Raw genomic sequence first — 25,474 nt, forward strand, 5'->3', positions numbered from 1 at the left:
GAGGGGTGACTTTGAATAACTCCACTGTGCCTCAACATTCCTAGTGAGAGGACAGAAATCAGCCAGGGTCCCCTGTGTCAGATATTGGTTAACAATAAGATTGGGTTTGCTTGTGATGCCTATGCTGAGTGTCTGTTCTACCACAAAGATGTTTTGCTTTCACACTTTGTAACATATCCTGACTGTTTCCACGGTCCAGCCACACCTATTAAGCCCAGACTCCATCCACCCTTCCCAATCGCTAATCTCCTCTGGCCCCTAGAACTGATGCATCATTGGACCACACCTTCCAAAACTGCAGCTTCAATTTTTACACATACATTGATGGTGTGCGATTCTAACTCACTACTCTCTCTCCCAACTCTGCCATCCTCTCAGGTATCACACCGGTAGTTTTATATCTGGTGAATATATCTATGTTTTCCCCAGTTAAACATTAGATTAGATTACATCACAGTGTGGAAACAGGCCCTTCGGCCCAACAAGTCCACATTGACCCGCCGAAGTGTAACCCACCCATACCCCTACATTTACCCCTTACCTAATGCTACGGGCAATTTAGCATGGACAATTCACCTGACCTGCACATCTTTGTGACTGTGGGAGGAAACCGGAGCACCCGGAGAAAACCCACGCAGACACGGGGAGAACGTGCAAACTCCACACAGTCAGTCACCTGAGGCGGGAATGGAACCCGGGTCTCAGGCGCTGTGAGGCAGCAGTGCTAACCACTGTGCCACCGTGCCGCCCGCCTGGTGGCAAGCCTGAATCTATAGTCTCCAGTCCCCACCACAAACTCCAGTCCTGACTTGCTAATTCCATCCCGCTTCCTGGCAACATTTCTAGGTTGAATTGTTTGTGTCTTTTGTGTCTTTTTTGACACTTAGATGAAGCGACATTGGGATTTACACCTCGCTAGCATTGCATGACATCGCCCCTGCCTCAGCTCATCACCTGTTGAAATGTTCATCCATGCTTTTATTACATTCAAATGTTTCCAACACACTGTAGGCTGACCTCCCACATTCTCCCCTCCCCATTCTAATAGGTTATTCAAAATGCTGCTGTCCTTGTCTTAGTGCACAGCAGCTTTGCTTGGCCATATTCTTGTATTCATTGACCCATACAGAGTCCTGGTGAACACAATGATCAATTTCAAAATTCCCATCCTTAGTTTCAAATCCCTCTTTATCTTCTCCACTCTCTATCTTTGTCGTCTCCTCTGGTCCCACAACTCTCTGAGATATCTGCACTCCTCTGACTCTGGCCCTTGAACATTCCAATTTAAATTGTGCCAGCTCCTCATGGATTTGCTGCTGGGCCTGGACAAAGTGGCTATTAACTGATCCTGGCAGCGAGCCATGAACAGGGATCATAATTCCCAACTGCCCTCCCCTTTTCCCCTACATTTGTGCCCAGGTATCATTGAAGTGGGAGCACTTCAATGGTGTTCACCAATGCCCTGATGTCTTTAGAGAAAAATGGGCACAGCAGGAGGTGCACTGCCTTACTTTACCCCCAATTCTATTTTGAGTTATTCCTCTCCCTCCCTCTCCCTCCCTCTCTCTCCCTCCCTCTCCCTCACGTTTGGTATAGATGCATTTTGAATGTTCATTGGTAAACTCGAAAACAGGGGTGATTCAGGGGTGGAGGATCAAGGAAGAAGGTAATATGACTGATTTGATGGTGAAAAGAAACTATTCGGTTCTGGATATATATATATATATATAAAAAACAAGAGTTAGTTGTAGGCTGGAATCAAAGCAAGGCTTCAGGGTGGCTTATATAGAATAACAGGTACCAAGGAGTGAGATACAGCCTGGAATCTAATCGAGGGATTCAGGATTGTTTGTACATAGAATGTCAGATTCCACAAGTGAATTACAGACTGGAATCTAATAGAGGGGTTGGAGGGCGGGCGGTAGTTATGTACAGATAATGCCTGGGAGTAAGTTACATATTGGAACCTAATCGAGGGGTTAAGAGTTTTTTTTATATCTATATCTAGAATAACACAGACCAGGGAGGGAGTTACAACCTGGAATCTAATCATGGGGTTTAGGATTTTATCTTCAGAATAACAGATAGCCGGAAGTGAGTTACAGATTGAAATCAGTTGATTTGTAGTGAATACTTTCAACTAATGGGCTGAGAATGTCTTCACAATCTAAAATGACCTCTAACCAATGAATCCAGTTCTGAGTTGGCATAAACTAACATCACAAGTCCCTATTGTGCGTGCAGGCAGGAAGCGGTCCTGTAGATGGTGCTATTTCAGGGCTGGCCCGGGTGATACTGCCCTGGCTGGGGCAGTGCAGACAGAAAGTGACATTGACTGAGAGTAACTCATGGGTCTGACTCAGCTCCAGTGATAATGCTGCAAGCATGCAGATAGTCAGCGAGTACTTCGAGTATTCAACACTGGAATCTATCAGCGTCATGTCGGTAAAAATCCACCAGCCCTCCCAAAATAAACACAGCCTGCAGTCTAACCAAAACTTTCCCTGCAAAAAGTATTCAAGTACATGAAATACATTTGGAGGCTTATACGGATTTACATTGACCTGCAGCTCTCTGGTAATTGTAGGCGAACAGTCAACTTCTGTAAACATGGTTCCGGATTTTTACAAACTTGTATCATGTTCTTTGGAAGAGTTTTGTAAGTCGAGAGGCCGTGAGCTTCATGCCTAAAACTGTTTAATTATGAACATGGAACTTAATGGAGAAACGAATCTTTATTTCCTCCATAGTTCTGATGCTGATTTGTGTAAATACCTGAAGTGATGCTGCTCCTGCAGGAGAGGGAGAGGGAGAGAGAGAGAGGGAGAGGGAGAGAGGGAGAGAGTTCATGCTGAGACGCTGCCCTCCCAGGGACAGAACCAGCGGCGGGAGCTCTCTAAGTGCAGGACCCGCTCTCTCTCAGCTTTCTGTGCAATGTGCTGATGAGGGAGGAGCCTGGAGGCTGAGGAAAGCTCCAAAAGCGGGGAGGATGATGTGGGAGAGGAGGGGAAGGGGAGTCAAGTCTTTAGAGAGTGGGGATGTCAGTTTGATGGATGGCAGGTGGAGTGTCAGGAGGAGCAGTGTGTGAAGTTTCAGTGATGTCGAAGTTCCGATTTCTTTTGAGTGAAAAGCCCAGAGAGAGACAGAGAGAGAGAGCCTGGTGTTTGTGTGAGAGCCAATGCTGGTGATTGTAGCTGAATAAGGCAGTGCGAGTGAAGAGACAACTCCATCCTTGAGGAAGATCTCTCTGGGATGTGAAACCTCTGGAATCTGGGATTGCTGCCCATCACTCGCTCGTGGTTCGCGTACCCCCCAGTTACAGGCTGCTGGGAGCGGTACCTGGGAGCAGGGTCAGCGAGCTCCTGGCGCATGGTCAAGCCGAGTCCGCGCTCTCCATGCCCCGGAACCAGGCAGATGCCGGCGGCATGAGCGATGAGAAGCGAGTGGAGTTCGTGGGGCTGACGGCGGTGGAGAGCAGCTCCTCAAGTCGGGACGGAGTGGCTGCGAGCCCCGGGGAGAGGCACCAGGGCAGCCGCCTGAGGCTGGCACCTCAGCCCGGAGATGGAGAGAGGTTGGTGCTGGCCGGATTGCCCGGGGACAGTGTGCAGAGTGCCCGGGTCGGGCTGCTGGGCAGACCGCTGCCCCTCAAACACCGCAACAAGAGGAATGCCCATTACAGAAAGCTGCAGAACTGTCTGTACAACGTGTTGGAGAGACCGCGGGGATGGGCGTTCATTTACCATGCTTTCATGTGAGTAACACTCCGCTCCAACTCCCCCTAAACCCCACCGTGCCCTGGGCCAGTGCTGCTTGGCACACACAGTCCGTCCACAACACTCGGTCTCTCTCTCTCTCTGTACACTCCAATCTTTCCAAACTTGCTAGCTCCCCTGTCACTGCAGGAATATTTAAATAACAACGTTTGCAATGTTCAGAAAGTGCCCGGTATTTTAACGTATATTTATGATGGTGGCGTCTTATAAATAAATGTTTATTGCAATATGTGCTAGAGTTTTAAAACCTGCTCCTAAATCCTGGAAAGATGAGGATGTTTTGGTTTCAGTCTCTGTGCGCGTTTGGAAGTTGAGTCCTTGAGCTGTCAGTAGAAGCGCCGAAGTCTGTAGTGTCACGTTTAACGAATCTATGTGCACGTATTTATTCTAATTGCACACAATTACACTGTTTCCGAATTAACTTCGAAAAAGGATCTTCCCAGCGCGGTGTAGCCGTGTCCACCTGGAGACTAACAGCCCGACCTTTACCCTTCCATTGAAACCTGACTCATTTCTGTTCTTGACCCAGCCCCGCTGGGTCCCCATTGGACCGACTACAAAAGAAACTTCGTCCAGAACTTGCCAGTCTCCTGAAAACTCCCCTTTGACAAGAGCTTTAGACCCAGTGGTTGACTTAAGAAGTAACCCTATATGTGAAATCAGTGATTTGTGTGTTTTACAGAAATGTTCGTACATAAAGTAAACCTGTCTTCAAGGTATGTGGGAAACAGTGAACCTCTGTGTGAGATTTAAATCTATCAGCTCCTGTATTGTACCCTTGCTCAGAAATAAATAGCACAACTCATGCCCAGCTGTGTTTGAGCAGTTCGGGACCGCGGATTTAGGTTTCATTTATGTTCAGTTGTTGTGAGAACAAGATCACTCAGTTAGACTGCATAGTCAGTGTGGGGTTACTCTCGGCTTAGTAAAAACTGGGCTAAAAAGAGGGCTTCAATATTTTACCCTGAAAATTTAAAGAAATGGAAAAGGGAAATATTTGTTCAAGGTGTGAGATGTAGAGACTGAAGGAAAGTTCCTAACAGTTTGTAAATGCCAGCACACGCTTGGAACACCAGTCTTATCTCCTTGGGCACATTATGAGTGGGAAGCTCAGCAGCAATGTGACTGAATGGAGAGTATGTCCAACTGACTGACTGCTGGTTATGAGCTAGGAATCTTTACATTTTTTGAATCAATCTTCTTGCTGTGCCTATGGTAACTGGTTCCCAAATTCATCCTTGTCCAATGTTTGCTCTCATCTGTGTTCACCTGTCGAAAAGTGTGGTGCTGGAAAAGCACAGCAGGTCAGGCAGCATCCGGGGAGCAGGGGAATCGACATTTCGGACATAAGCCCTTCTTCATGCCCATAGTGTCAACTCTCCTGCTCCTTAGATGTAGCCTGACCTGCTGTGCTTTTCCAGCGTTACACTTGTCGACTGATGCCCAGCATCTGCAGTCCTTACTTTCTCCTGTGTTCACCTGTGCCTACATTTACCTGTGTCCATGTTTGTCCATGTCCATGTTTGTCCGTGTCCGTGTTTACCCATGTCCGTGTTTGCCCATGTCCATATTTGCCTATGCCCACATTCACCCATGTCCGTGTTTACCCATGTCCGTGTTTACCCATGTCCGTGTTTACCCGTGTCCATTTTTACCCATGTTGGTGTTTACCTATGTCCGTGTTCGCCCATGTCAGTGTTTACCCATGTCAGTGTTTGCCCATGTCCATGTTTGCCTATGCCCACATTCACCTATGTCCGTGGTTACCCATGTCCGTGTTTGTCCTTGTCCGTGTTTGCATATGCCCACATTCACCCATGCCCGTGTTTGCCCATGTCCGTGTTTGCCTATGCCCACATTCACCCGTGTCCGTGTTCACCCATGTCCGTGTTCACCCATGTCTGTGTTTGCCTGTGATGAATTACTGATGACAGTGACTGCTCATAATCTTACCAGGTAGATTGGGCTGTATTTTAAACCAGCGATGAAAACCCTTAACTGATAAGCTGTGCCTATTGTTCGGCATTATCGACCTGAAGGTAATCATTATGATTTCCTTCTGCCTTCCATTTCCCCATTAACCCTTTCCTTTTGTGAGGAAATGTGAACATTTTAAAATCTAGAATTGTGCGGAAATGGTTCAGTGGGTTCCTTTCCCACGTCAAGCTCAAACTATTTGGATCGTCAATGTTTTCTGGCTGTGAGTGTCTGACATGAACTGGTTTGGTGCAGTTTAACCAAACCTGTTAGTGAATGTGAGGCTGCTTCAGAGGGAACTGCCTGAAGGTTGCACTTTTAGGGGACATGGGAAATTGCAGTAATGAACTTTCAGGTAGAGGTTGGTTAAAACAGAAGAAACGTTTTTACAAATCAAATTGTTAGAATATATAATATTCAGCTTAACTCGCCCTGTGCTTTTGTCTGTACTCCACATGGAACTTCTGTCATTGCGCTCTTCATGCCTCCTCTAGATTTTTTTTCTTTTCCATTTTCCTTCTTGTGTTTATCGAGTTTTTCCTTTAACTGCATCTGTTGTTCACCTCAGTTACTGCCCTGCAGTATTGAATTTCACATTCTTACCACTCTCAGAGTAAAGACTTTCTCCTGAATTATTCATTAGCTTTATTACTCACTAATGGTTCTTCAGATCTGAGTACTGAAAATTCTTTTTTTTGGGTGGGTGAAAAAAAGTTATGGATCACCTAAGCAGCTCAAAGGGATTCCAGATACTAGTCTACAGCCAATTTGATTTACTTCACATGATATCAAGAAACAATTGGAGACACACTGGATTTTTTTTCATTTATTCATTCGTGGGATGTGGCCAACATTTACTCCCGTCCCTAGTTGCCCCCCTTGAGAAGGTGGGGGTGAGCTGCCTTCTTGAATCGCTGCAGTATGTCTGCTGTGGGTTGACCCACAATGCCATTAGGGAGCGAATTCCAGGAATTTGACCCAGTGACAGTAAAGGAACAGCGATGTATTTCCAAGTCAGGATGGTGAGTGGCTTGGAGGGCAACCTGAAGGTGGTGGTGTTCCCAAATATCTGCTGCCCTTATCTTTCTAGATGGAAGTGGTCATGGGTTTGGAAGGTGCTGTCTGAGGATCTTTGATGTATTTCTGCAGTGCATCTTGTAGATAGTACATACTGCAAAGTCTAATGGCCCTGACAGCATTCCAGCAATAATACTCAAGAACTTACTGCTCCCCTAGCCAACATGTTTCAGTACAGCTACAACACTGAAATGAACCAGACAATTGCTCAGGGATGCTCTGTACACAAAGAGTAGGATGAAACCAAGCCTGCCAATTACCTCCCCTTCACTCTAATCTCAATCGTCATAAATGTTGATGGATGGTAACAACAGTGCTCTCCAGCAGCACATACTTTAGCGATAACCTGTTCACTGATAAAAATCGAAAAGAACCAGTGATGCTGTAAACCAGAAACAAAACAGAAGTTGCTGAAAAAGCTCAGCAGGTCTGGCAGCGTCTGTGCAGAGAAATCAGAGTTAACATTTCAGGTCTGTTGACTCTTCCTCAGAACTGTTAGGAAAATGTTGGTTTATATGTAGAAGATAGGGTGGGGGATGGGATGAGGATAGAGCCCAAGAAAGGAGAAGGACAGCTGGACAGACAAAAGAGTAGATAACGATTTGGCTGGGAGGGTGAATAGCTGTTAATGCAGACTGTTAGTGGCTACCAGTAGGTCGTGTGTAATGGTAACAAGGCCTGGTTTGTGGGGTTAGGGGGTGAGAACATGGGGGAGTTCCGGCCTTAAAATTATTGAACTCGATATTGAGCCCTGAAGGCTGCAGAGACCCCATGTAGAAAATGAAGTGTTGTTCTTCCAGCTTGCACTGAGCTTCAGTGGAGCACTGCAGTAAGCCCGAGACAGAGATATTGGCCAGGGAACAGGATGGTGTGTTACAATGGCAGGCAACTGGAAGCTCAGGGTCTTTTTTGTGGGCAGAACGTAGATGTTTTGTGAAGTGGTCACCCAGTCTACGCTTCACTTCCCTAATGCAGAGGAAACCACATTGTGAGCAGTGAATGCAGAAGATTAGATTGTGAGGAGTGAAGATAAAGTGTTGCTTCACCTGGAAGGTGTGTTTGGGCCCTTGGACACTGAGGAGGGAGGAGGTAAATGGGCAGGTGTTACTCCTTTGGTGGGTGGCAGGGAATGTGCCAGAGGGCTGTGGGGGAATTTTGGGAGTGAGGGAAGAGTAGACCAAGGTGTCTCGGAGGGAAAAGTCCCTGTGGTAAACAGACAAGGGAGGAGAGGGGGATATGTGTCTGGTGGTAGCACCTTGCTGGAGGAGGTAGAAATGACGACCGGTGATCTTCTGGATGCTGTTGGGATGGTCAGTAAGGACAAAGGAAACCCTATCGCTGATGCGGGAGAGAAGAGAAGGGGTGAGGGCAGAGGCGCAGGAGATGGGTCATGCTTGGTTGATGGCCCCGTTGACAACAGTGTTGGGGAATCCTCAGTTGAGGAAGAAGGTGGACATCTAGGAGGCTCCCTTGTCAAAGTTGGCCTCATCAAAACATATGCGACAGAGACAGAGGAACTAAAAACATAGCCACTATAAACCCACCGACTCCTACAGCTCCCTGGACTATGCATTCTCACACCCTGCTTCTTGTAAAGACTCCATTCCATTCTCCCAGTTCCTCTGTCGCTGTTGCTTTTTCTTACCAGGTAGCTAATATCGAGGCCAACATGGCCCAAACTGGGGAAAAAAATCCCTGAAGCTGTCAATTATTTTGAGTGTCTTTAATAATCTCAGGTGAAAGTCGAGTGCAAACTGTTGGCAGGAGCACGCGAAAACGCAAGCAGCTCATCAACTCACTTTGTTAGAGACAATAAAACTGTAGATGCTGGAATCCAAGGTAGACGAGCAGAGGGCTGGAAGAACACAGCAAGCCAGGCAGCGTCAGGAGTTAGAGAACCCAATGTTTCAGATGCTTCTTCAGGACCCACCCACTTCAGCAAATACCACCTGTCTCCCCTTGGGTAGAGTACAAGGTTTCAGTCATGCATTGTTTAGCTACCACAGCACCCATGACACCAGAACAAAAGAAATTATCCTTGATGCTGAAGGACTGCCTTAGAGATTGTGATCTGATCAAAAAATGAACAAATAATCGGAGCTCTGTCTTTCAGTCATAACTGCTCGTTGTTGCTACTGATTTGACAAAAGCCCGATATTTCTTGTCTTTGATTTGACCTCCAAACACAGGATTTGCCAATTTCGGGATTTTATTTGATGAGGAAGCAGTGATTATGTTGTTCTTGTTTAAAATATTTAACTGAACAGTAACATTGGTTTTTTCACATTCTGAAGGGAACAGGTCAAATTAGTCCCAAGGAGGAAGAAGGGAGTGTGAAAACCACATTCATACAAAGGGTTAATTGACAAGAAGGCAGGAAATAGCAATATCAAGTGGTTTCAGGGAATAAGATGTGTTTTGGAGAGAGTTTGTGGGGGGAAGGTGGATTTTCAAAGGACAGATTTATTACATCAATTCACTTTTCACCTTCCTCAAGATTCTTCTGCCTACCTGATTCATTTTTGTATCAAAGATTAGGACACTGAACAAAGATCAGCAACATCCAAGTTCAATAATTGGAGGAAATTGCAATCATAACTTTAATGTGGAACAACTTGAAATAAACTAAACGTTTTCTTCAGAGCTGATTGCTCTTGAATTGTACACTGAAAATTCAGAGTTATAGTGGATGCTTGTGACTTACTCAGTCATGTGAGATCACATTGTTCCAGAGTCAATTAAAAGCAATTGTATGAATGTGTGCTTCGTATTTGAGTGTGTGCTCTCTAACTGTTGTGGTCAACGTGAGTCTGAGCTCTGTATGTGTTCGTGCATGGTCTGGGTGCATATGAGCGTGTATGCTTAAACTATGTGTGTGTGAGAGTTTATATTGCTTGCACTCTATGTGAGAGTGTGTGTGCACAAGCATGTATGTTAAGCGTATGCATGCAAGCATGAGTGTGCGTGCGAGCATTTGAGTAGTTGAGTGTCTGTGAGCATATGAGCGTGTGTGTGTGCATTGTCTGTTTATATGTGACTGATTAGATTAGATCCCCTACAGTGTGGAAACAGGCCTTTCGGCCGAACAAGTCCACACAGACCCTCCTTGTATGTGTGAATATACTCCGGGGTATGTATGCAGAGGTTTCTGGTACATGAGAGAGTTTGTGAGTGTCTGAGTCTGTGAATGTGCAGCTGAGTGAATTTTTGTATTTCTATGTGCACTTCTACTATGGGTATTATGGAGTGGGCTATGTTTTGTGTCTACTAAAGCATTTAAAAGCTTTGGCCTTGAGCTGAAAATCAGCAGCATTTTGGATGACCCATTCCTGTGTTTCTCTTTCAGGGCAGCACCGATGGTGGTCTGTCCCAGTGGAGATATTGCTACTAATTCCTTTCTATTCCAGAGCTGCTGTGGATGTTAGGGTCTGCAGGAATGTGAAATTAATGCTAAATTGGAAAAGGAGGCTGCAGTGCCTCTGAAGTTGAAATCAGTGGAGGCTTGCTAATTCTTGCAAAGCTCAGGAATGGAGAGGAAATCTACAGGGGAGAAAATGCAGAAACATACGTTCAGCATTTCTGGTTATTTTTGGCAAACAGTCAGTTATCAGTCAGGAGCTGGCTCCAGTCCAAAATAGACTCTGGTAGCTTGGTAAGTATTCATCATACTAAAGCTCCCCTGTGTTTAGGGGCACAAGTACTACACAGATTGAAAGCATAGCAGTGACAGTACCTGCTGTAGGGTGAACGATCACTGAGGAGTCAGGTGAGATTGGGTGCTGGTGATACCTATCTGCACCATGTAGGTGCAAAACTAAGCTTCTCCATATGCTTGGATGTACTCCTGGAGATTTCTTCAGTTTGTTTTGTTCTTCCATGGGATTTTGACCATTTCTTGCCCTTGAACTGAATGGTTCGCTTGGCCATTCAGCCCATTGCTATGACTCTGGGTCTACATATCACCCCGACCAGGTGTTCTTAGGAAATTAGTGAATGAATGGGGTTTTGATGCTAATCAATGGTGGTTGTTTGGTACCAACTTGAGACCAGCTTTATATTTATGTGCCAGATTTATTAAAATTCCACCGGCTGCCATGGTAGGATTTGAACTTATGTCTCCAGACCATTAGCCTGGCTTCCTGGATTACAGGTCCAGTGACATTATCACTATGCCTCAACTCCCTTAGAGTAATCTACACAACCTTCCTACATAACATTTCCAAATACTATACTTAGTCAAGCAATGAATCTGTTCAGTCTTCAATACTTGTACATATTTGGTGTTTTTTTTATTATTTATGAGTTGTGTATAGTTACCAGTGGCTAGGTCAGCATGTATTACCCATGCCTCAGTAGAGGACAAACTCCAGCCGTCATCCAGAAGGGCTTCTGAGTTGTCGTTCACATACTCCAACCACTTTTGTTTTTGCCTTTTTCTTTTTACTTCCCTCTGTGGGCCCAGTGTGGACCTCATGGCAGCGAGTTAGCCCCTATTTACTTTTCCAGATGAGCACGGGACCTGGCCTCGGAATCGATGGCTGCACGTCAGCAGAGGTGAGATCGCGAGGCAGCCTGAGTGCCTGAGGATCGGCGGCTTGGTCATTGATTGGGTCTGGCACTGGCCGAAATGGAACAATGGCAGCAGGGCATCACAGCGACATCGAAGAGGTGGGCCAAGCGGTGAGAGATGCAACTCTGACTTTGGTGGGTCTGGTGCAGGTGGCATTGGAGGAGAATCTGCCCGGTTACAAAAGCTGGCACCTGAAGAGAGGCAACTTCAGAGTTGGTTGGGTCTGGCGTAGACTGTGGAGGGAGGATGGGCATCGTTGATGATGAGTTGGCTCAGGGCTGAAGGAGTCTCTTTAAGCTCTAGCTTTCTTATTTGTAAAACTATTCAAAATGGCATTGGATCGTGGCGAAAGTGAAAACATCTTTCACTGTATTTTACTGTTTTTCTCACTGTAAAATACACATGACAATAAACTCATTCAAAAGAAAGAAAACAAAATCACTTTTTTTTATAAATGCTTCATGATCTTCCCTTGTTTTGTTACAACAACATCCAAAAACTTCCAGAAGACAAGAACTTTCCTTGCTTCTTCTTCTCTGCTTTTGTAAGAACGTTGAACTGTCTCTCACTCCTCCCGGACAAACCTGCATGTTATAACACTTACTTAATTCTGATCTCTTGAGATAGTGAAACACTGGTTAGACAGAATTTAGGCAAAATCCCGGACACAGGCAGCTATGGGTGAGACAGCACAGTGAGACAGATGAATAAAATGCCAATTGTTCAAGGAACCAGAGAGAGCCAGAATTGATGTTGGTGTTGATATGCTGATGCCTGGAACTCACACTTTTAGATATTTGCAGAAAATAAGGAGGCTAGTAGGACCATCATATCCACGGCAATCAACAAAGATCTGACCGCACTAATCCCATTTTTCAGCTCTTGGCGCATAGCCTTGGAGGGGCAATGCAAGTGAATATTAGACCATCGAACTATGGAGCTGATGGAAGTGGGAGGCTTTAAACTCCATCAAGGTTCCCTGCTCCTGGTCACTGTCCAGTGACTCACGCTGAATAATGCAAGTCTTGTGGAAATCACTGACCTGCTGTAGTTAAATAGCCATCTCATGTTCACTGTCTTGGATAATTAAAGAACACTAACCATGGGCTGGAGTTTCCTGAGGAATCGGTACCAGGAAATCTGTAGGCAATAAAAGCTTCACAGAATGAATTGGGGAAACAGAGAGATGAACAACAACCTGTATTTATATAGTGCCTTTAATGCAGTAAATGATCCTGAGATGCTTTTTAGGAGCAATATTTGACAACCAAGCTGCATAAAGTAATATTCAAACAAAAGACCAAAGGCTGAGTTGAAAAAGTGGGTTTAAGGAGCATCTTAAAGGAGGAAAATGAGGTAGAGAGATGAAGAGGGAATTCCAGAACTTTGGATTCTGGTAACTGAATGCATGCTCACTAATAGTGGAAGAATCGAAATTTTAGGATATTCATGAGGCCAGAATGAGATGAGTATGAGATATCTTGGAGGGTTGTGGTTCCAGAAGAGATTACAAATTCATGAACTAAAGTGAGGCAAGGCCATGGAGTGATGTGAAAATGGTTGAGTGTTTTAAAGTGTAGCTGGACCAGACCAAGTGGCAGTGGGGAGACAGGAGGAGATGTGACTGAGATCATGAGCAGCAGAGTTTTGAAAAAACAGAAGAATGTAGAAAAAAGATAAAAGCATACTGGTAATGCAAATGGGAGAGCAGAGTGAGGGAGGAGATGGGGAATAATCGATATCAGCTCATGCTGACAATTCCATGTTTCTGGGCACTGTATGGTTGTAATTACTGGTGCAAACTAGATGTAGGATATTTTGGGTGTCATTTACTGTATCTGACCCGATGGAGTGTGGGGTCAGAGTGAGGGAATTAGACTGCCTTGTGCTTACCACACACTGAAATTAGCCCCTGAACAAAGCAGATCCAGAAAATCCATGTATGTTCTGTCGATGTTATGATAGCTGAGGAGCTAATAATTGAATATTCAATATCTCTCCTTGTCAACAAGTAAATACATTTTGCAGTCTGTCATCATTTTTGTATAATGCAATTAAAACTCCAGTCTTAGGAAACAACTCAGTGCACATACATTGGGGAGTGGCAGGTATCACAGAAACAAACTCAGTAATGTGGGGGAAGGTCTATCACTGTCATTCTGAAGAATGCATGGTTTCTTCTCACCGATTATGTACTGAGACGGATCAGTGCTGTCAATGGTTTCTGCTGCTTACAGAAGGGCTTCATCTCATGGAACTACGCACTTCAAACTCAAAGTGAAGGGTTCAGTGTTTTAGCTCAAATAATGTTCACCATACTGATCCTTAGGATGGTGGGATTGTCCCAGAAAGAGATATTAAGGAGACCTGGCCTGCATTCCATAGAGTTTGCAAGAATGAAGTGATCTCATTGAAAAATACAGCATTCTTAGAGAGCTCAACAGGGTAAATGTATGAAGGATGGGGGCTAGAACCAAAGAACGCATCTTATGGGCAGGTCACTTTGGACTGGGATGAGGAGAAACTTCCTCTCTAAGAGTAAATCTTTAGAATTCTATATTCCAGAGGGCTGTCTAGACTAAGCATTTGAGTACATTCACGACAGAGATCAATAGATTTCTAGAAATTAAAAAGATACTGAGGGTTACGGAAAGAAATGAAAAAAGGCCATGGAGACTGAAGATTAGCCATGATCGCGCTGAATGGTGGCATAGGTTTGAGGAACTGAATGGTCTACTGCTGTTCCTATTTCCTGTGTTCCTGTGTTAAGTGGTGCTAGTTAGTGAACTGACAACTCAAACAGAACTTCTTAAGCTTCATGTGCAAAGAGGCACAGACTGATACTCCCAGCATGGATAGTGATACAACGGAGAATCAAAGACACTCATTGTTGCTGTAAGTTAAAGAGCCTCAATAGCCACACTGGGAGGTGGCTGAAGGGATTTTCTGTCTCTTCCTTTTTTCTTAGTCTATCTTTTTCGGTTTAATTCTTACTCTCTCTGTCTCACTCTTCTAGTATTTCTCCCCCCCACCTCCGCCAGTATTTCTCATTGTTTCTTTTGCTTATCCATGATTCTCTCTTAATTTCTGACTTTCTCCTGGTTACTTCTCATTCTCTTATTCTCTTACATTCTCTTTTTCCTTTCCCTCTTTTTTGGCTCTCACTGTTTCTTTCCATAGTTTGCTCGCATGCTGCTTAGTTTTCTTCCATTATCTCTCTGTCCCTCATGACACCAGAAACAAGGATCTGCCTCTCTCTCTCTCTCTCTGTATGTGTCTCCATCTCTCTCTCTTTCTCTGTCTCTGTCTCTCTCTGTCTCTCTCTCTCTCTCTGCTACGGTATTAGAAATCTGTGTGTGTGTATTTTTATTTATCCTTTGTCCAGTATGACGCTGCTCGCCAGGTTTAACATGTAAGCAAGTACATTCCAGGCACACTTGATATAATTGATTAGCTTCTGTATCTATTTAACCATTGCTTGTTTTAAGAAAGGAAAATGAGAAGACCTTTCAGATGATCTGGAGAATCTCCCACTAATAGAAAATGCCTTAACACAAGAAGCAGCATGGACTCTAGCCAATTGCTTTAAAAAAAAGCTCATAAAAACAGAGACAGTCAGTGAGACATTTCATCCTAGCTTCTGAATTTCAGTCCAAAGAATTCTCCTCATTCAGTGAAATTCTGTTTGTTTGAAAATGTGCTCATTTACCAATAGTTTACCTGTTTTGTGGAGCACGATTATACAATTACCTGGTACCAGTGTTTAACATCCAACAGACTACTCTCGAACAACACTATGGGATATCTATTAATAAGAGATTTAAAATATAGCTGGGCTACAAGTTTATCTGAAATCAGCAAAATCAGCGGAAAAGACCGAAGAATTTCAAATGCAAGTTGCTTCCTGTGTAAATCAAGTTTCTATGATCTTTGATGCTATATGGACAAAGATTGTGCTGAAAAATGTCTGATCCCACCCTTAGAAGAGGTTGATCACAGCAATGAGTTTCCTCTAACTATGCTAATTTATCATCCTTCCAGAAGCTTTTACAGTTAAACATGCTCTTCAGTGGACTACATATCTTTCAGACTGAAGGAAGGATACAGTGGAGTGTCCTGTGGCAAATTAATATATTGATGACCTCAACTTAGATATAATTTTAAAATCTGCAGATGACAGGAATTTGAAAGGATTATGAACCCTGTGAGGAGAATGCTAATAGACTTCACACAGCAAGGTTGGTGATTTGGACAGATAAGTGACCGAATAAGTTCAGTGCAGAAGAGAGTGACGTGATTTATTTTGGTTGGAAGGCTTAGGAGAGACTGTATAACCTAAAAGATACATTTCTAAAGGGTGTATAGGAACAGAGTGACTGGGTAAATACGTACATAAATCAGTGGTGTAAACAGGACATATTGAGAAAGTAGTTAACAGGCCATATGGGAGGCTTCACTTTATAAATAAGGGCATGGAGGACAAAAGCAAAGAAGTTACATTAAACATTATTAAAACCCTGTTTTGGCTTCTATTTATTGTATGAAGGACATTTATTATGAGAGAGTGCAGAAAAGGTTTACAAGAGTGAATGAGAGACTTTGGATAGATAGGAGAGGCTATTCTTCATAGAGAAGAATAAGAAGTCCGCACAGAGTAGATAGTGAGAAACTTTACCCAGTTTCAGAGGGAACAAGAACCAGAAGGCACAGATTTAGAGTGATTGGCAAAAGAAGCAACACCAACATGGGGGCAAGAGTTTTCACCCAGGTAGTGGCTGGGATCTGGAACACACCCTCTGAGGGTCTGGGAGCAAGCGGATTCAATTGTGGTTTCAAAAGGAATTGGATAATTAGCTAAGGAGAAGTAAAATGTGCAGGTCTAGAAAGTAAAGTTGGGGGCAGTGACACTTCATCAGTTACTTTTGTAGAGAAACCAGCAAGGACGCAAAGGGTTCAAAGCTTTCTTGAAAGCTGAGACCGTTCTATGGCTCTGTCATTCAAAAGCAATGACAGACATCATTTGAAACCTTTTAAATTTATTGAAAAAAAAATCTGTGTGTTCCTTTTACCATAAACGTGCCTTCTTAAATAGAGTCAGAGCCATTTGTTCACCGTACAGACTTGATGCTGAATGATGACCCATCGGAGCTGTCCTGCAGGATCCTGGATAAACCTCATTTCTCACACTGTAGCATGGAAAGGTGGTCACCCTGGATCTTGAAAAGTACACAGTCCACCTCAGACCATGACGTGGAGCTGCTGCTGTTGGACTGGGGTGGAAAAAAATCAGAAGTCACATAACACCAAGTTACAGTCCAACACGTTTATTTGAAATCACAAGCTTTTGGGGTGCTGTTCCTTCATCGTCACCTGATGAAGGAGAAGCACTCTGAACGCTTGGGATTTCAAATAAATCTGTTGGACTATAACCTGGATTCATGTGACTTCTGACTCAGGTCACCATGGAATGGCAAGATATCTCAAAGTGTTGGGCAACGGGGGAAGCTCGCTGTTCCACGTTGCTCCAATGCAAGTAGCAACATGCGTTGTGTTTGCCACGAACAGGATGATCCAATCAAGCTAAAAAGACATACTGCTTATCACACAAATGAGGTTGCAGGGGTGGTGTGACACTACGTATTTAGGCCATACATCCCAAAGGAGAAAGTGAGGACTGCAGATGCTGGAGATCAGATTCCTGAAGAAGGGCTCATGCCCGAAATGTCAATTCTCCTGCTCCCTGGATGCTGCCTGACCTGCTGCGCTTTTCCAGCACCACATTTTCAGCATACATCCCAAAGGCTGGCAGATCGAATAAAACAGCTCACTCCTTTGGTTGATTGCAACAAACAAGATACTGACCAAACCCAAATGATTCGCTGTTGGAAACTCACAACAGAGCACCCAATATTAGATGTGAATCTGCAATTGGACAACATTTGCTTGATAATCTAACTATATCTAAACCCTGTGCTATATCTGTTCTGGAAGTGTTTAATGGGAAGAGTGTCGAGAGATATTTACTTTCAGTTTAAAAGAATAGAGGAAACTTTACTCTGTACCTAACCACATGTTGTACCTGACAGGGACCATTTAATGGCGATAGTGTAGAATGAGCTTTACTCTGTATTTAACGACATGCTGCACCTGTCCTGGGAATGTTTCATGGGGAGCATTGCAGAGAAGGCATGACTTTCAGCTTAAAAGAGTAGAGGGATCTTTACTTTGCATTTGACCCCATGCTGTCCTGTCCTGGGAGTGTTTGATGGGGACAGTATATAGAGTGCTTTACTTGCATTTTAAGAAGAGAGGCTTTACTTTCAGTCTAAAAGTATAGAGGGACTTTTACTCTATCTTTCACCCCGTGCTGTTCCTTTCCTGGGAGTCTTCGATGAGGATGGTATAAAGGGAGCTTTACTCTGCATCTAATCCTGTACTATCTCTGTACTGGGAGTGTTTGATGGGGACAGTGTAGACACAGTTTAATTTCAGTTTTAAGAACTACAAGAAGCTGCACTGATTAGTTGGATTAACAAAAGACTTCTAGACGAGTTTGTGCTCCACAAATACCCAAACAATCACAGTAGGGCTGTGTAACAGAGAGTAATGTGGAGTAGTAATGGGCGAGTGGTTCTCTAATGTGTTTTTTTTGGTGTAAAGTAGCAGCTGTTTTGCACAGTGCCTCATTTGATAGCAACTTACTTGGTTTTGCTGTATATCTGTTAGGCTGATAATGGAAGACATTACTCCTACAGGTTTCGCAGTCCAATATGGTTTGTTTTCGGGGGTGTAAATAATCCCCAGGCTGTTGCAGGGATCTGGGGTTTGGATGTTTGGTGGCTAGTGAGGGACTGGGGTGGGGGGGTGTCCAGCTCTGACCATAAGGAAACTTTACTGTGCCCTCCTTTACTTATTATTTTAGAAACAAAGGGATAAACTTGCATTTGGATCAAGCCTTTCTTCATGTCAGGATTTTCTAAAGTTTTTTATTGCCAACAAATTAATCGTGAACTCTAGCCTGTGTTATGATCATAGAATCCATTCAGTGTGGAAACAGGCCCTTCGGCCCAACAAGTTCACACTGACCCTCCGAAGAATAACCCACTCCCAGACCCATTCCCCTACCCTATTATTCTATATTTACCCCTGACTAATGCACCTAACCAAAACATCCCTGAACACTATGGGCAATTCAGCACAGTCAATTCACCTAACCTGCACATCGTTTGGATTGTGGGAGGAAACCAGAGCACCCAGAGGAAACCCACACAGACACAGGGAGAATGTGCAGACAGACAGTCATCGGAGGCTGAAATCGAACCCAGGACCCTGATGTTGTGAGGCAGCAGTGCAGCCAACTGACCCACCGTGCTGCCCACTGACCCACCGTGCCGCCCACTGACCCACCATGCTTCCTACTGACCCACCGTAACGCTCACTGACCCACCGTGCTGCCCACTGACCCACCGTGCTGTCCACTGACCCACCGTGCCGCCCACTGACCCACCGTGCTGCCCACTGACCCACTGTGCTGCCCACTAAACCACCGTGCTGCCCACTGAGCCACCGTGCTGCCCATTGAGCCACTGTGCCACTCACTGACCCACTGTGCTGCCCACTGACCCACCGTGCTGCCCACTGACCCACCGTACCGCCCACTGACCCACCGTGCTGCCCACTGACCCACCGTACTGCCCACTGACCCACCGTGCTGCCCACTGTACCACCGTACCGCCCACTGACCCACCGTGCTGCCCACTGACCCACCGTGCCACCCACTGACCCACCGTACCGCCCACTGACCCACCGTGCCGCCCACTGACCCACCGTGCTGCCCACTGACCCACCTTGCTGCCCACTGACCCACCGTGCTGCTCACTGACCCACCGTGCCGCCCACTGACCCACCGTGCTGCCCACTTACCAACTGTGCTGCCCACTGACCCACTGTGCCACCCACTGACCCATTGTGCTGCCCACTGACCCACCGTGCTGCCCACTGACCCACCGTGCTGCCCAATACCCACCGTGCCACTCACTGACCCACCGTGCTGCCCACTGACCCACTGTGCTGCCCACTGACCCGTGCTGCCCACTGACCCACTGTGCTGCCCACTGACCCACCGTGCTGCCCACTGATCCACCGTGCCGCCCACTGACCCACCGTGCCGCTCACTGACCCACTGTGCTGCCCACTGACCCACCGTGCTGCCCACTGACCCACCGTACCGCCCACTGACCCACCGTGCTGCCCACTGACCCACCGTACTGCCCACTGACCCACCGTGCTGCCCACTGATCCACCATGCCGCCCACTGACCCACCGTGCTGCCCACTGACCCACGGTGCTGCCCACTGACCCACCATGCTGCCCACTGACCCACCGTGCTGCCCACTGACCCACCGTGCTGCCCACTGACCCACTGTGCTGCCCACTGACCCACCGTGCTGCCCACTGATCCACCGTGCTGCCCACTGACCCACCGTGCTGCCCACTGACCCACTGTGCTGCCCACTGACCCACCGTGCTGCCCACTGATCCACCGTGCCACCCACTGACCCACTGTGCCGCTCACTGACCCACCGTGCTGCCTACTGTACCACCGTGCTGCCCACCGACCCACCGTGCCGCCCACTGACCCACTGTGCTGCCCACTGACCCACCGTGCTGCCCACTGACCCATCGTGCCGCCCACTGACCCACCGTGCTGCCCACTGACCCACCGTGCCACCCACTGACCCACTGTGCTGCCCACTGACCCACCGTGCTGCCCACTGACCCACCGTGCCGCTCACTGACCCACCGTGCTGCCCACTGACCCACTGTGCTGCCCACTGACCCACCGTGCTGCCCACTGACCCACTGTGCCACCCACTGACCCACCGTGCTGCCCACTGACCCACTGTGCTGCCCACTGACCCACCGTGATGCCCACTGACCCACCGTTCCACCCACTGACCCACCGTGCTGCCCTCAAAGTAGGGGCTGCCTTCAAAGCCACCATGCCCGCCATGAAATAGATAACGTGACCGACAGTTGGTGTACAGCAAGCTCCCACAAGGAGCCACAAATTAATGACAAGAATTTAACAAACAATTGATCAGTGATAACCAAATATGTCCAAGAATGGCTAATTTATACCTTTAGTGCTGGTGCAGACTATGCATCGGCACCTGATGAAGATTTCAAATACCTAAGCACACAAGTTATAAGTTAGTCAGTTAAAGGAATCAGGTGGAATTTTTAACCCATCTATTAATTAAATCTAGAACGATTTCCTCAGGGAAGGATGTTGAAGCAGGGGGAGAAAGTCAATTTGATGTACATGTGGTTGAGTTTCCTGAATGAGAAATGACTGAGAGTTTGAAAAGAAAAAATTGTATTCATACAGCACAATCTCACATCCCTCAGCCATTGTGTGTGAATCTGAATGGTGAATTCCCAATTAATGTGTGCTATTGCATGTGGGCTCAAAGTCAGCCAAAAGCACGTGCCTTTGCCAGTAGAATCCTGTGTCTTTAATATTTAACTGAACAGTGAAAGGATTCAGTAATTCCTCCGCAATGTTGTCACCTCAGCTTCTGGTGTGAAATCTCTAGGCAAAAATGAATTCACATTGAACCCTTTCTGTTCGTGAGCCATATTCATAAATTTATTTGAATATAAACAAATCAGGGAAATGCTTCTTACCAAAATATATGACAAAAAAATGGAAAAATATGGAAATGATCCTATCCATTTATATTTATCTTGCATCATCTTCAGTTTATCCAAGTTTGTATAAAGTGATTCCAAACTGTGATTCACCAAATCTACATGACCCAAGCAATAGTCCAATATGAGCTGAAATGTTTTGTTAATGGTATGGTTATCCTGCTTGATTTATGGAGCTGTGGAGGTTTATAAAGGGCTTATGCCTGTTGTCATTTCTTCAGTGGATAAACTTTAACAGGGATCTGTTGTATCAGCAACTGGAGACTGTAAATTCTATTTTGGAGGCGCCATGGTGAGCAGTTCCAGAGCTTGGACTCTCCTGGTGGATCTGAGTGTGAATTTACATTCACTAAACAGGGATAGATACAGAGAACATTAGAAAAAGGGAAAGTGATGACATGAGTCTGAGTATGTTGTGTGCAGAATCCCTATAACGTGCACTAAAGTAGATTTGTTTGGATAGTAAGTGTTGAGTAATTATACACATTCTACTAAAGTTAGGTATAAAATAAAATTCTGAAATCAAAATGGCTTTTGTATCATATGCGGATACATAATATGTTGTGGAGATGGAGTAGGGAGGGGTAAAATGTTCAATGCCTTATGGAAGGTTTCTGAATTGTTTTAAACTAACTTGTTTACACAGGGTAGCTTTTGTTTTAAGATTCGATTACTCACAGTGTGGACTTGTTGGGCCGAAGGGCCTGTTTCCACACTGACCCTCCGAAGAGCAACCCATCCAGACCCATTCCCCTACATTTACCCTTTCACCGAACACTATGGGCAATTTGGCATGGCCAATTCACCTAACCTACACATCTTTGGACTGTGGGAGGGAACCAGAGCACCCGGAGGAAACCCACGCAGACACTGGGAGAACGTGCAAACTCCACACAGTCAGTTGCCTGAGGTGGGAATTGAACCCAGGTCTCTGGCACTGTGAGGCAGCAGTACTAACCACTGTGCCACCGTGCCCCCCCATGATATGTAGGCTCAGTGACCAGCACTGTTGCCTTACAGAGCTGGGGTCCAATTCCACGCTCAAGTGACTGTATGGAGTTTGCACATTCTCCTAGTGTCTACATGGGTTTCCTCCCACAGTCCAAAGATGTGCAGGTTATATGGATTGGATATCCTAAATTGCCTGTAGTGTCCAGGGATGTGCAGGGTGGTGGGTTAGTCATGATAAATGCGGGGTTACACAGACAGGGTGGCATGCCTTTCATAAGGTTGGTGTGGACTCACTGTAGGGATTTTATGCAATCACACAATGCATGGTAAATGAGACTTGAATGTTTTAGTCCAGAGGTTTCATAATGACTGTGTTTCTTACCCTAATAATAAGTTTAATTACAATATTTTGTAACATGCTCTTGCATTCAATTACCCTATTTCTTGCTCTGCAGAAATGTTCAATGACTCGGTTTGATGCCATATTGAATCTATGTTTCTTAGCTGACTGATAGCTTAAATGACTCTTTGTTAGAACATAAAAACATAAGAACCAGGAACAGGAGTCGGCCATCTGGCCCTTCCAGCCTGCTCCCCCATTCAATAAGATCATGGCTGATCTTTACGTGCCCTCAGCTCCACTTACCCGCCCTCTCACTATAACCCTTAATTCCTTTACTGTTCAAAAAATTATCTATCTTAGCTTTAAGAGCATTTACTGAGGAAGCCTCAACCACTTCCCTGGGCAGGGGATTCCAATTCTTCACCCTTTGGCTGAAGAAGTTCCTTCTCTGTTCAGTCCTCAATCTGCTCCCTCTAATCTTGAGGCTGTGCCCTCATGTCCTAGTTTCACCCACTGGTGTTAACGTCCTCTCTACGTCTATCTTATCTATTCCCTTCACAATTCTGCATGTTTCTATAAGGTTCCACTCTCATTCTTCTAAATTCTAATGAATATAATCCCAGTCTACTCAGTCTCCTCTCAAAAGCCAAACCCCCTCAACTCCAGAATCAGCCTTGTTGCATGGAATGGAGAATTTAATATATCAAAAAGTAGGTAAATCGCCCCTCTTTTACTTTCAAATGTTTTCTGAATTCATAGAAACATAGAAACTAGAATTAAGAGTGGGCCACTTGACCCTTCTAGCCTGCTTCACTATTCAATAAGGTCATGGCTGTTCCTCGGTATTCAACGCTTTATTCCCACTTTCTCCCCATAACCTTGATAATTCCTGGTTCAAGACTCTCTAGCTATCCTCCCTGAATCTAGTCTGTCCAACTCTGTTTGAATTTTATGCATTTCTATTGGATCCGGTCTTATCCTTCTCAACTCTAACTATTATAAGCCCAGGTGACCTCAGCTTAATGGACCTCTGCTACATTCCCTCTGTGGCAAGTATATCCTTTCTGAGGTAGTGAAATCAAAACTGCAGCAGTACTCCAGATGTGGTCTCACCACGGCCCTGTATAACTGCATTAAGACATCTCAACTTCTGAACTCAAATTCTCTTGCAATAACTGCTTGCTGCATCCACCTACCTACTTTCATTGACTGGTGTAAAAGGACATTGAGATCTTTTTGTACATCCGCACTTCCCAGTATATCACTATTTAAATAATATGTTATACTTCCACATGTTTGCCCACTCACTCACTTGTCTTAATCACCTTGAAGCCTCCTTGCATCCTCCTCACAACCCACAATTCCAACTGGTTTTGTGTCATCAGCAAATTTGGAAATGTAACATTTGGTTCCCACATCTAAGTTATTTACATATATCATGATTAGCTGGGGGCCCAAAAACTTGAAGTGCCTTACAAGTCACTGCCTGCCACCCCGAAAACAATCCATTTATTCCAACTCTCTGATCCTTGCTACCAACTTGTTTGTTTTTAATTCACTTGTGGGACATGGGCACCGCTGGTTGGCCAGCATTTATTGCCCATCGTAATTGCCCTTGAGAAGGTGGTAGTGAACCACCTTCTTGAACCGTTGCAGTCCGCGTGCAGCAGGTAGAATCGAAATGCCCTTAGGGAGGAAATGCCAGGATTTTGATCCAATGACACTGAAGAAATGCTGATATATTTCCAAGTCATGATGGTGAGTGATTTGGAGAGGAACTTGCAGGTGGTGGACCCCCATGTATATGCTGCCTTTGCCCTTCTAGTGGAAGTGGTGATGGGTTTGCAAGATGATGTCTAAGGATTTTTGGCAGATGTTTACATTGCATTCTGTCAATAGTATGCACCATCAAAAAATACGGTTTCCTTAATCCATGCCAAATATTACCATGTGGTTTAATTTTGCCTACTAGCCTTCTGAAAATCCAAATTCCCCACATCCACTGCTTCTCCTTTACCTAGTATATTCATTACATTGTCAAAAAAACTTCAGTAGATTTGTTAACTATTAATATGCCTTTCATAAACCCATTCTGGCTTTATTTAATCCTGTGAAGACTTTTCAAGTGTTTTTGCATCTTTGATCACAGACTGGAGCAGTTTTCCCATGACTAATGTTAGGCCAACTGCTCCATAATTCTGTGTTTTTCTCACTCCCTTTTTAAATAGTCTGATTACATTTGCCACCCCCCAATCTGTAGGAATTGCTCCAGAGTCTATATAATTTTGGAAGATGGCCACCAATGCATTCAATATTTTCAGTGCCATTTCATCTCATACTCTAGGATTTAGATGATCAGACCCTGGAGATTTGTTAGCCTTTAGCTCCATTAATTTCACCAGCATCATGTATTTTTTTTTAGATTTGCAGTACATTTTAGAAGATTTCCTACAGTGTGGAAACAGGCCATTCAGCCCAGCAAGTCCACAACAACACTCCAAACAGCATACCAGCCAGACTCACCCCCACTACCCTGTAACCATGAATTTCCCATGGCTACCCACCTAACCGATACATTCCTGGACACTGTGGGCAATTTAGCATGACCAATCTACATAATCTGCACATCTTTGGACTGTGGGAGGAAACCACAGCACTCGGAGGAAACCCACACAGACACAGGGAAAATTGCAAATTCAGCACTCTTGCCCAAGGCTGGAATTGAACACAGGTCCATGGCGCTGTGAGGCAGCAGTGCTAACTACTGAGCCCTGTTCTGCCCTGGAAGCGCTTATTTTGACAAAACCCAGGATTAAACCAGGGACCGGTCAGGCAGCATCCAAGAAACATGAGAATTGACGTTTCGGGCATAGGCCCTTCTTCAGGAATGAGGAAAGTGTGTCCAGCAGGCTAAGATAAAAGGTATGGAGGAGGGACTTGGGGGAGGGGCGTTGGAAATGCGATAGGTGGAAGGAGGTCAAGGTGAGGGTGATAGGCCGGAGTGGGGAGGAAGAAGATTGCAGGTTAGGAAGGCGGTGCTGAGTTCGAGGGATTTGACTGAGACAAGGT

At 45.3% G+C, this 25,474-nt stretch overlaps 1 protein-coding gene across 2 annotated transcripts in view; it reads left to right on the forward strand.

The window, feature by feature from the left end:
* Positions 1-3,019: 3,019 nt before the first annotated feature.
* LOC122563760 (potassium voltage-gated channel subfamily KQT member 4-like) overlaps positions 3,020-25,474 on the forward strand; it is a 631,877-nt gene continuing 609,422 nt past the window's right edge. For both annotated transcript variants that reach the window (XM_043717964.1, XM_043717965.1), the window contains exon 1: positions 3,020-3,751. In XM_043717964.1, coding sequence (XP_043573899.1) covers positions 3,396-3,751 — 356 coding nt within the window. In that variant the 5' untranslated portion in view covers positions 3,020-3,395. The remainder of the gene's footprint in view (positions 3,752-25,474) is intronic.

This window comes from Chiloscyllium plagiosum, chromosome 27 (assembly GCF_004010195.1).
Source record: "Chiloscyllium plagiosum isolate BGI_BamShark_2017 chromosome 27, ASM401019v2, whole genome shotgun sequence".
In the NCBI taxonomy this organism is placed as follows: Eukaryota; Metazoa; Chordata; class Chondrichthyes; order Orectolobiformes; family Hemiscylliidae; genus Chiloscyllium; species Chiloscyllium plagiosum.